At 35.4% G+C, this 13,157-nt stretch overlaps 1 protein-coding gene across 1 annotated transcript in view; it reads right to left on the bottom strand.

The window, feature by feature from the left end:
• TTC29 (tetratricopeptide repeat domain 29) overlaps window positions 1–13,157 on the bottom strand; it is a 229,348-nt gene that overhangs the window by 53,930 nt on the left and 162,261 nt on the right. Inside the window, exon 10 of the mRNA XM_032412699.1 lies at window positions 5,360–5,588. Coding sequence (XP_032268590.1) covers window positions 5,360–5,588 — 229 coding nt within the window. The remainder of the gene's footprint in view (window positions 1–5,359; window positions 5,589–13,157) is intronic.

Raw genomic sequence — 13,157 nt, forward strand, 5'->3', positions numbered from 1 at the left:
ATGTCTATATATATATATATATATATATATATATATATATATATATAGTTTTTTAACACAGGAGGGTAAATCTTTTCCTTGTTACTCCATCTTGGCCAGAAATAGAGTCCCACTTGTTTCTTTGCACCATGAATATTTTTATCCAGATTTTAATTAAATTGTAATCTTTTTAAATGTTTGACGTGGCTTCTACTAAATATAAAGTATTATTGTAAAAAAGTGTAACACATGGAAAGAATCCCTGAACTAGAATTCTAGAAAACTAGATTATAGTTCTATTTTGTCTTTCAGATTTTTTCATGACTGCATGTTCCTGGACCTGAGGACATTTGAAAATAAAAATAAAAATGTGGACCAAGTTATTTCTTTGGTACCACACAGCTCAATAATTTCATGATTCCATAAAACTCAAAATTAAGTTCAAGAAGATTTTAACTCATTTTCAGAAGACAGAAAGAGGCTGTAGGAGTGGTACCAGACTGAGGAAGGCAGAGACAGACATAAACAGAACTGCACGAAGAAGGGGTAGTAATGAATAGAGAACCAGGCATCTTCTTGAATTGGAGGCCCCAGGAACAGTGGGGAAAAGATAGGGGTTGAGGAAATGCTGAGGGGAAGCATGACACAGGGTTGAAAACAGGAGGACGGATTGAAAGTCTGCAGATGAAATAGTGCGCTAGGTTTAGCAACTTCAGCAATGCCAACCAGGGACAGGTCAAACCGCATATGACAGCAGATAGCTAGAAACTCCTTTATTATAAATTCTAGCAGAAAGATCAAATATTTATATCTGGCATTTTTACAGCTGTTTGATATGTTAAAATAGTAGTAATAATAACAACCATAATAAAATTCCCTTTTGTGGAAACAAAGTATTTATGGGGGGGGAAAATAAATAAAATGCTCATGAAAATCTAGATTGAACTCTGAAGGACTACAAAATGCCACATTTATTTAGGAGATGCTCCTACTGAGGAACCGTTGTCAGTTCCAGTGAAATCTTATTAATGATCTGTTTCGAACCTCAGATAGAGAGACTTGATTTGAAATCTTTGCCCAAAGTCACAAGGATAATTAGGGCTCAATATGGTATTAGAACCCAGGTCACCGGACTTTTGCATAACGCCCTCCCTCAATTACCCAAAATGCCAGTAGGGTGAGCTTTGATTCAGTCAGATTTTTCACCAGAATCTTCTTTTTATGTGTCATGTTTTTGAACACATTATTAGAGACAGAGGTTTGCTCTGTGACAATAAGACGCTATAAAACCTGCTTGCTGGTTTTAACACAGGAGGGCTAACACTGGAGGTAATTCCAGAACTTTCTCCTCATTGTTAGGGTTTTTTAACTGAAGTAGCTGATCAAAGTATAATAGAACATGAGGCTCACTCATGATTGTGGATTTTTCACATTCATTAAAAGGGCTGAGTTCATGAATAAAAAATACAAGCAAGAACATGGTAGGAAAACGTGGCTCCACATTGAACCGACAACTCGACATTAAACCCACACAAGCCAAGGGTGGAGAGACAAATTCGTGGTCTTGATTGTTTTCTTTTAAGAATATTAAATGATTCGGGATGCCTGAGTGGCTCAGTTGGTTAGGCGTCTGCCTTCGGCTCATGTCACGATCCCGGGGTCCTGGGATCGAGCCCCACATTGGGCTCCCTGCTCAGCAGGAAGCCTGCTTCTCCCTCTGCCTCTGCCTGCCACTCCCCCTGCTTGTCCTTGCTCTCTGTCTCTCTCTCTCTGACAAATAAATAAATAAAATCTTAAAGAAAAAAAAAGAATATTAAATGATACGTAAAACGAGAGTGGTATTTCTGGTACTCAAGGAAACCTTGGCATGTCATTTTGTAGAAAACAGTGTCTTTACTGACGAGCAATGTATTCATCTATTTCCATACTCAGGATATGCATCCTATTTCTCTGATGTAATTTACATTTGGCTACAATAAGAATGTGCCTTAAAACCATGTTACTGATATTATCAATGAAGTGGTTAACCACGTTGGCACTGAAATGGCTGTAATTACATTTCTAAGTTAACAGTTCTCTTACGTTGCACAAGAAAAGCTTTGCTTCTCTGTCACTGTTCCACATCTGGGTCTATAATCTCCATAAGGCAAGATGAATTAGCTTTTCATTCAAAAATAAATAAATTTCATGATTGGAGACATAATAGTTCTAGCAGAAAAAATAAACTCTTTTCTGGAGAAATCAGCAGAAATTCATAGGCCCTTAATCCTTCCAGAGCCAACCAATTTCTGTTGCTTCAGGCTTGAATAATTTTCTTGAACTGCAATAAATTTGAATTCCTTCTAAATTCCTAAATTTGGGAGGAGAATCTACTCTTCATTTACTATTGGAAAGGAAAGGAGGAAGATGAAATCATTCCAACCATATCTGAGAGTATTAGAATGGTATGAAAGTTCCTATATTTGCTGTGTTCCCTCTGAAAGGTACAAAGAGGAAAGATGATTGCTGGTGAATCACTGTTCTATTTTATCTAGAGACCTGAGTGCTCTCACTGCTCTATTCCCTTAGGGGGTCATGTTCCTCTGCTTAAAAGAATATTGCCTGCTCTGTGAGCTAATGATTTGTTTGGAGGATGTAAGTCTCAGAGGTGAAGATAACTGCACAGCTTTTATAATGTAGCTTTCAAATCTTTGATATGCTTTTTTTGGAATACATGGGACCCCTCAATGGCAAGATTAAAGATGCCTCTTCAGAGAAGAAAGGCAAAATTTGAAAACCTAAAAGCTCCTCAGATTTCCAAATAATATTTCTGCATTTCTTCATTTTGTCAACATCACACTTGGTGTTGTCCTGCATTCGTGTGATAACCGCATGGTAATCAAAACACAGTTTTGGATCATAGTTGTTTTGTTGTTGTTGTTCTTCCAAGGAGGCATGGAACTATGAATCGTGTTTTAAAAAGTGGTTAGTGCAAACTTATTCATGGCTAGGACGTACATACTCATTTTGAATTCTATTTAATTTGACGAATATTTACTTGGTACCTAGCAGATGTTAGGCATTGTGCCTTCTTTTGCAGGAAATACCAAAAATCAGAATCTGTTTTCAAGACACTCATACTCTCACTGGGCAGATAAGGCAATTACAGAAATACCCATGATAGGATATAGAATATGACAAGTGAAAAGTGCTTGGAGAGAAATGAATGACATTCAATGTGGGAACAGAGAGAAGAGGCAACAGTCAAATAAGAGGGGGATCAGGGAGGATTTCAACATTTGAGAAGGACCTTGCAAGACCAGTAAGATTTCCCTGGATGGGACTGGAGTTGGAAGTAAGGTGATATTAATGTACGTTGTGTGTATCTGGGGTGCTAGGGCGTAGCCAGGGGAAGGGAGGTGGTCAAAAAACGTTAAGAAGTTTGTACGTAATCTGTAGGCAGTAGGGATCCAATGGAGGTTTTGAAGGAGAGCAAAGATAGAATAATAAAGAGTTGTAGTTTAAGAAACACTGAAACATTTAAAAAGCACATTTTAGTGTGTTTTGAACTAAAATAAGTCCATGTAAACAAGCGAGTATGTTTGATAATGTCCTACAGGTCTTATCTCCAAATAGAACAACTACCACTAAAAATGTTAAACATGCTCGTAGTAGAAGAATTAACTTCTCATTTATATTTGAATCTGAAAGATTCTTCTTCTTCACTGTTATAACAACATAGCTCATCCATGCATGTATTTCTAATCTCGGTCGAATGAATCAGGAAGGGAGTGTACCTTTATAGCGTTTCAGAGAATTTAATCTTCTCCACCATATGCATAGCTGAGTTTTTACTGTCTGAATAATATTTTGAAATGCATTGTTTTGCTTTGCTCCTAAGCCCTTTGGAACACAAAACACCCTCACCAAAAATGAGGATAAAATGTTAAAAGAATAGGCAAATAAATAGCTTTATAGAGTGAAGAAAAACAAAAGAGATTTTTGAAAAACACCAAACAGGATTGCAGCAAATAGAAAAACTAGCTTCTCTAGTTTTGAGGAGTATTTTTTTTTTCATGATGATTAGGGTCATGGTTAGAGCTTATCCAAGTAAATCTGAAAAAGTGAGTAGCCCAACTTATTCTCTACCAAACCTTTTATCAGAAGAAGTAATGTAATAGATAGATGGGTCGTATTTCCTCTGCTTTATCTCCTGGGCAGACAAAATGAGGGAGTAAAGGGAAGATAACTCAAAACTACAGAACAAGCTCTCAAATATATGACAACACAACATCCTGAAGTGAGCAAAATATTATCTAAAAGTGGTTAGTTAATAGTTACCTGTAAATATTTGTTGGGCACTTGAGCACATTGAAATTCAACAAGCCACCTGTTTTTTAAGACTTTATCTTGTACATGTATTTGGAATGAGACCTTTACTTATTTCATAACTAGAGGACAGACACTGGGAAGTGGTATTCTACTAATGTAAAAGAAGCAATAAAATTCCTTTGTGCCCAATTTACTATTATTTACTATTTATTCTATGGAGAAAATAAAAGCCAAAGAGCTTTATTGTTTCCTCTAAATGACCTAAGGGGGAAAAAAAAAAAGAGTTCCAAGCAGGAGATGCTTCTTTACATAACAGAATTTTACCCATGATTCCATTTGCGCTATCCCCAAACATCCCTAAAATATTTTGCTTAAAAAGTTTGATTTACCAGCAATTATGCAACCCAAGGGTCTGTCATAGGAAGTACTGTAAAAAATTTAAAAAATCCTATTCTGAAGTTCTTAACTGACGACGGGAGCCTAGTCAAGTTGACACATAAAAGTGACCCTCACATTACCTCTAGCTATTTGTTTTTAATTGACTATTTTGACTAATTATTACAAGAAAAGGTATATAAGAAAAGAAGTGGAGTTAAGAGAAATTAATATTACATTAATATTACATTTTTCTAAATTAATATTCTAACTTGAATTGATCAAGTAGTAGGAAAATTTACTACCATCAGCAAAGTAAGAGTATAATACTAATTAGCATCTGTGAACTAGCATCTGTGACTTGTTCTTGTCAATAAGGTACAACACTGAACATTTTTTAAAAAACCCATAAACTTATCTCAGATTCCTTACAGCTAGCTGATCAGTGCATGTTGAATATTTAAGGCAACTGAAAAAAAGACAACATGAGGATGGTGATTTGTCAAGTTCAACTAATCATTACCACAGTTTATGCTTTCCTTATCATCAAAGATACAATACAACATGAAGGCACATCCAATATTTATGTAGTAAAGAATAAATAAAATTAAAATTACCAATAAAATCAAAATCACCCATGCAGCCGTTAAGAATGACACAAAAACTAAAGTGTTTTCAAAAACCAAAGTCTTACCAATAGTCAGATCACATACAATGCTGCCTCTATTCTCCTTCCATGACAGCAGGTAGTCAAGGCTGGTGAGATCTTCAGACTCGATGTAATTGTTAACGGTCAGCATTATCTGATGAGCTTTTGCTATTCCATAATGAACTTTTGTTTCATCCATTTCACGCAAGTTTGTTAGCTCTGCTGTTGTGTCAAAAGCCTGCTGAAAGTATTGTGAAGCTTTGTTGTAGTATCCCTAAAAATGTAAGAGAAACAATTTTTTTCTTAATTTTTGGTTCTATCCTTCCACATATCTGCTCACCTTGGTATGTACCACACTTATCTTTCAATAGTTATAGCATTCTTCTAGAAGAAAGATGGCGTGCAGGGTCTCTATTAGAATAAGGTTCTTTTAAAAAGTTGTGATTACTAACCATACAATATCTTGAAGCTAGGATACTAAAAAAGCTTTATCTACTAAGTTGATTTATATGAAACTTAAGGTTTTTTTCGATTAAAAATGGTCAAATGTTAAGTATTTTCACATGGTTCAACCTGATATATGGTAGCAAAAAGAAGTCTGGGAAAGAGTGATCTAATTCACATTGATTTGGATGTAATTTTCCTACTTGTAGCATTGGATTTACCTAATAACAGCATTTTTAACTAGTTGTTTTTAGTCACAGCAAGAGATCATTTTCAGCCAATCTGTTTAATCAGTGGCCACTGAAAATAGATGTATTTATCTGCTGATTTGGTTATCACTCTTGTTTTCCCCATGTGCTTAGGTCTTTCTTGACTAAGAACATTGGAGGTATTCAAGATTCCTGAGAAATAATGATCCCGATTTAAATGTTCATTTCTTCTCTAAGTTCTTTGCAACATTTCATTGCAAAAATTCAAGGTGGTTTTTTGTTTTTTGGGTTTTGTGGGCTTTTTTGGTCATAGTCTCCTATCCTCCTACAAGCTAGGACTCATTTAAATGTTCATTTCTTCTCTAAGTTCTTTGCAACATTTCATTGCAAAAATTCAAGGTGGTTTTTTGTTTTTTGGGTTTTGTGGGCTTTTTTGGTCATACTCTCCTATCCTCCTACAAGCTATTGTCCACAATAGCTTTCAAAGGGCCAGTACTAAGTACTTCATGTATTACGTCACTAACTTTTGTTAAGTCATTCTGTGAGGAAATATTATTCTTATTCTACAAATAATGAAATTGAGCCTCAGAAAAGAAACTATCTTCTGCCACCCTCCAAATTTTCTAAAAATCATCATGAAAAAGCTTTCCTCAATGGAGGATATCATTTTTAGGATTGAGCCTATACTTTTAAGACTCTAGGAAAAAAAGTTTCCCTTCTTCATTGACTTGTAAGTCTCCTTTCCTCTCCCCCTCCCTCCTCTCTCCTCTCCTTCCTCTCTCTCTTCTTCATACACATGAAAACATGCATGCACACACTTTTGAGAAGAAACCCTTACAAGAGAGAATATTTTAAGTTTTCAAATTATTTTCTCACAACTAGAAGGAACTAGTAATACAAACACTATTGAAATGGCCTTATACCATATACCAGTACAGGCAAAATGCATACTCAACTCCATGCATCTCTGTATAGTCATGGCGTTCAGACAGCAAACTGATTGGATACAAAAGTTGCTAGAAGATGAGGAGGGGAGAAATAGGGCTTGTGTGACAGTTATGTTACATACATAAGCAGTATAATACTATGTTATAGGCCCACAAGGAGGGTTTAGTGAACTCTTTACTCAAATTGTTCATTCCAATTAAACTTACTAATTTAAACACAGTCCCTCTATATTTTATCAATAATAATTTGAGTTTGTTGAGGTAAACAATTCTTTCTTTTGTTTCAAAGTGTAAAACATAGAACTTATATGAGAATACGGTTACTTAATTAGAAAAAATAAAATGGTATCAAAGACATTTGTATGACAAGTAAATTACATAATTGAGAAACACTATAAATATTGAAGATGAAAATAAAACTAGTTAATATTTTGGATTATTCTGCTAAACATCAAAGATATAGGACAAAATAAATGAACATATGTGACTAGACCACACATTTCTATTTTTAAAAACAGAGAAGTATAAATATCTAATTAGTGTTCTAATTATACTTCAGAGTAGTAGCTATTTATTGTTTTAGATGAAAATCTTAATTAGGAAATTAGGGACCTTAATAAATGGACATATATTTAAATTTCCAGAATTATTTCATATATTATTATGTTAGAATTAACTTATTCATCAGGCAACTACTAAGTACCAAGCTCCATGCCAGGCAGTGGGGATTCAGCAGTTAACAGAATTTACTGTGCCTAAAATTTATAAAAGATATTTTTTAACAAGTGTTTTTCCCCCTACAATAGGAGCATTATAATTATTCATAATTATTTAATTATAATTATAATTACATATAATTATTCTTCCCGCAAATTGAGCCTAGCATTCAATTGTTAGACACAGACACAACTGCCATAAAACTGGTATTAACCTAAATTTCTCTAGTTTAAAACACTATTAAGGAAATACATTAATTCTTCTCAGATGCAAACATTTTTATACATACCATTTTGGAAGGAGATTTCATTAATGTGTGTTGCATTTCTATATTCTAAATTCTTAAAGAATTTAATATCTAAATCTAATCTCTTCTCCAAAGTTTCTGTCCAATGTTCTACAGTTCAATTCTGTTATCAGTTAATCCCTATCCTATTATAAAATGCAGAATATTCTAGTAATTAATCTTGACAATCTTAAATATGAATTTGAGAATATATAAGTGAATTAATCACTTCATGAATGCATCTTATTGGAAAAGAGAACTTTGTTTAGTGTTATAAATATCACTGGTAAGCATTTAGGAGACAATTTCAGGACAGGATCTTGATGACATCGTAGACCTTAAAACAGAGCTTGCATTATTACACTATAATATAGAATTTTCATGCATTTTCCTGATTCTTACCAGATCCTTCTAAGTGTGTCTAAAATGTCACTCTATCCAATGAGCAAGCTCAAAAATAAATGAACATATTCCTAATACTAAGGAAAAACCATTTTTTACACATTTTCTTTACTATTTTAGTCCAGAACTATCATTGTTTTATTTTTTTAATTTTTAATTTTTTAAAAATTTTTATTTATTTATTTGAGAGAGAGAGAATTGAGAATGAGCAGGGGAAAGGAACAGAGGGAGAGGGAGAAGCAGACTCCCCACTGAGCAGGGAGCCTGACGCGGGGCTCGATCCCAGGACCCTGAGATCATGACCTGAGCCAATTAAGGCAGATGCTTAATTGACTGAGCCACCCAGGCAACCACTATCATTGTTTTAACTATGTGATTATTATCTGATCTTATTAGGGAATGAGAAATCTTGTAAAGGGTTTATATCTAGTTATTTGCCCTAAAGAATTCTCACTTGACTACTTTATATTAATTATATATTTTTATCAAAAGATCACATCAGGAGGGTGGGATGGGTGGCCCATCTTCTATAATTATATGGTAAAAGGTAAACTAATTAGAATAAATGATCTTTTAAAGATGTGCTACCTTTAATTATAACAACACTGTAATAACTAGAGAAAACAGTTAATTCTAATATTTTTTCCAAATACTGTCTTATAATTGTGGTCTTATAATAATATTTCTTAGAAATGATTATAAAGAATACAATTAGAATACATTGCATGAATAGTATGAAGCCAGAAAAGAGAGGATGAGGGCAGTTTGTAGAGGCCCTGAAAGGTAGACTGACAAGTACCCGGAATATTAGATTTGCTTTTAAAGGTTCAGTACAAGTTTTCAGAATCATGGTACAAAAGTGAAATAGAAGTTTGGAATTTCTTTTTTTTAATTTTTCTCCATAGTATTTTTTTTTCATCATTTGATTTGTTTATTTATTTATTTTTTAAAATGTTATATTAATCACCATACATTACATCATTAGTTTTTGATGTAGTGTTCCATGATTCATTGTTTACGTATAACACCCAGTGCTCCATGCTGTACGTACCCTCTTTAATACCCATCACCAGGCTAACCCATCCCCACATGCCCCTCCCCTCTAGAGACCTCCGTTTGTTTCTCAGAGTCCATAGTCTCTCATGGTTCGTCTTCCCCTCCGATTTCCCCCTCTTCAGTCTTCCCTTCCTGCTATCTTCTTCTTTTTTTTTTTTTTTAACATATAATGTATTATTTGTTTCAGAGGTACAGGTCTGTGATTCAACAGTCTTACACAATTCACAATGCTCACCATAGCACATCCCCTCCCCAGTGTCTATCCCCCAGCCACCCCATCCCTCCCACCCCCCACCACTCCAGCAACCCTCACTTTGTTTCCTGAGATTAAGAATTCCTCATATCAGTGAGGTCATATGATACATGTCTTTCTCTGATTGACGTATTTCGCTCAGCATAATACCCTCCAGTTCCATCCACATCATTGCAAATGGCAAGATTTCATTCATTTTGATGGCTGCATAATATTCCATTGTATATACATATATATCACATCTTTTTTACCCATTCATCTGTCGATGGACATCTTGGCTCTTTCCATAGATTGGCTATTGTGGACATTGCTGCTATAAACATCAGGGTGCATGTACCCCTTTGGATCCCTACATTTGTATCTTTGGGGTAAATACCCAGTAGTGCAATTCCTGGGTCATAGGGTAGCTCTATTTTCAACTTTTTGAGGAACCTCCATACTGTTTTCCAGAGTGGCTGCACCAGCTTGCATTCCCACCAACAGTGTAGGAGGGTTCCCCTTTCTCTGCATCCCTGCCAACATCTGTCGTTTCCTGACTTGTTAATTTTAGCCATTCTGACTGGTGTGAGGTGGTATCTCATTGAGGTTTTGATTTGGATTTCCCTGATGCCGAGTGATGTTGAGCACTTTTTTATGTGTCTATTGCCCATTTGGATGTCTTCTTTGGAAAAATGTCTGTTCATGTCTTCTGCCCATTTCTTGATTGGATTCTTTGTTCTTTGGGTGTTGAGTTTGATAAGTTCTTTATAGATTTTGGATACTAACCCTTTATCTGATATGTCATTTGCAAATATCTTCTCCCATTCTGTCTGTTGTCTTTTGGTTTTGTTGACTGTTTCTTTTGCTGTGCAAAAGCTTTTTATCTTGATGAAGTCCCAATAGTTCATTTTTGCCCTTGCTCCGCTTGCCTTTGGCGATGTTTCTAGGAAAAAGTTGCTGCAGCTGAGGTTGAAGGGTTGCTGCCTGTGTTCTCCTTTAGGATTTTGATGGACTCCTGTCTCACATTGAGGTCTTTCAACCATTTTGAGTCTATTTTTGTGTGTGGTGTAAGGAAATGGTCCAGTTTCATTCTTCTGCATGTGGCTGTCCAATTTTCCCAACACCATTTGTTGAAGAGACTGTCTCTTTTCCATTGGACATTCTTTCCTGCTTAGTCGAAGATGAGTTGACCCTATATAGAGTTGAGGGTCCATTTCTGGGCTCTCTATTCTGTTCCATTGATCTATGTTTCTGTTTTTGTGCCACTCCCATACTGTCTTGATGATGACAGCTTTGTAATAGAGCTTGAAATCCAGAATTGTGATGCCACCGGCTTTGCTTTTCTTTTTCAATATTCCTCTGGCTATTTGGGGTCTTTTCTGGTTCCATACAAATTTTAGGATTATTTGTTCCATTTCTTTGAAAAAAGTGGATGGTATTTTGATAGGGATTGCATTAAATGTGTAGATTGCTCTAGGTAGCACAGACATCTTCACAATATTTGTTCTTCCAATCCATGAACATGGAACATTTTTCCATTTCTTTGTGTCTTCCTCAATTTCTTTCATGAGTGTTTTATAGTTTTCTGAGTACAGATTCTGTGCTTCTTTGGTTAGATTTATTCCTAGGTATCTTATGGTTTTGTGTGCGATTGTAAATGGGATCGACTCCTTAATTTCTTTCTTCTATCTTCTTGTTGGTGTATAGGAATGCCACTGATTTCTGTGCATTGATTTTATATCCTGCCACTTTACTGAATTCTTGTATGAGTTCTAGCAGTTTTGGGGTGAAGTCTTTTGGGTTTTCCACATGAAGTATCATATCATCTGCAAACAGTGAGAGTTTGACTTCTTCTTTGCTGATTTGGATGCCTTTGATTTCTTTTTGTTGTCTGATTGCTGTGGCTAGGACTTCTAATACTATGTTGAATAGCAGTGGTGATAGTGGACATCCCTGCCGTGTTCCTGACCTTAGGGGGAAAGCTCTCAGTTTTTCCCCATTGAGAATGATATTCGCTGTACATTTTTCATAGATGGCTTTTATGATATTGAGGTATGTACCCTCTATCCCTATACTCTGAAGAGTTTTGATCAAGAAAGGATGCTGTACTTTGTCAAATGCTTTTTCTGCATCTATTATGAAGATCCTATGGTTCTTGTTCTTTCTTTTATTAATGTATTGTATCACATTGATTGATTTGTGGATGTTGAACCAACCTTGCAGCCCAGGGATAAATCCCACTTGGTCGTGGTGAATAATCCTTTTAATGTACTGTTGGATCATATTGGCTAGTATTTTGGTGAGAATTTTTGCATCCATGTTCATCCAGGATATTGGTCTATAATTCTCCTTTTTGATGGGGTCTTTGTCTGATTTTGGGATCAAGGTAATGGTGGCCTCATAAAATGAGTTTGGAAGTTTTCCTTCCATTTCTATTTTATGGAACAGTTTCAGAAGAATAGGTATTAATTCTTCTTTAAATGTTTGGTAGAATTCCCCTGGGAAGCCATCTGGCCCTGGGCTTTTGTTTTTTGGGAGATTTTTGATGACTGTTTCCATTTCCTTAGTGGTTATAGGTCTGTTCAGGTTTTCTATTTCTTCCTGGTTCAGTTTTGGTAGTTGATACATCTCTAGGAATGCATCCATTTCTTCCAGATTATCTAATTTGCTGGCATATAATTGCTCATAATATGTTCTTATAATTGTTTGTATTTCTTTGGTGTTGGTTGTGATCTCTCCTCTTTCATTCATGATTTTGTTGATTTGGGTCCTTTCTCTTTTCTTTTTGATAAGTCTGGCCAGGGGTTTATCAATCTTGTTAATTCTTTCAAAGAACCAACTCCTAGTTTCATTGATCTTTTCTTTTGGTTTCTATTTCATTGATTTCTGCTCTGATCTTTATTATTTCTCTTCTCCTGCTGGGTTTACACTTTATTTGCTGTTCTTTCTCCAGCTCCTTTAGGTGTAGGGTTAGGTTGTGTACATGAGACCTTTCTTGTTTCTTGAGAAAGGCTTGTATTGCTATATACTTTCCTCTTAGGACTGCCTTTGCTGCATCCCAAAGATTTTGAACAGTTGTGTTTTCATTTTCCTTGGTTTCCATGAATTTTTTTAATTCTTCTTTGATTTCCTGGTTGACCCATTCATTCTTTAGTAGGATGCTCTTTAGCCTCCATGTATTTGAGTTCTTTCTGACTTTCCTCTTGTGATTGAGTTCTAGTTTCAAACACTGTGTTCTGAAAATATGCAGGGAATAATCCCAATCTTTTGGTACCGGTTGAGACCTGATTCGTGACCTAGGATGTGATCTATTCTGGAGAATGTTCCATGGGCACTAGAGAAGAATGTGTATTCTGTTGCTTTGGGATGGAATGTTCCGAATATATCTGTGAAGTCCATTTGGTCCAGTGTGTCATTTAAAGTCTTTATTTCCTTGTTGATCTTTTGCTTAGATGATCTGTCCATTTCAGTGAGGGGGGTGTTAAAGTCCCCCACTATTATAGTATTGTTGTTGATGTGTTTCTTCGCTTTTGTTATTAATTGGCTTATA

This window comes from Phoca vitulina, unplaced genomic scaffold, assembly GCF_004348235.1.
Source record: "Phoca vitulina isolate PV1807 unplaced genomic scaffold, GSC_HSeal_1.0 scaffold14, whole genome shotgun sequence".
Lineage (NCBI taxonomy): Eukaryota > Metazoa > Chordata > Mammalia > Carnivora > Phocidae > Phoca > Phoca vitulina.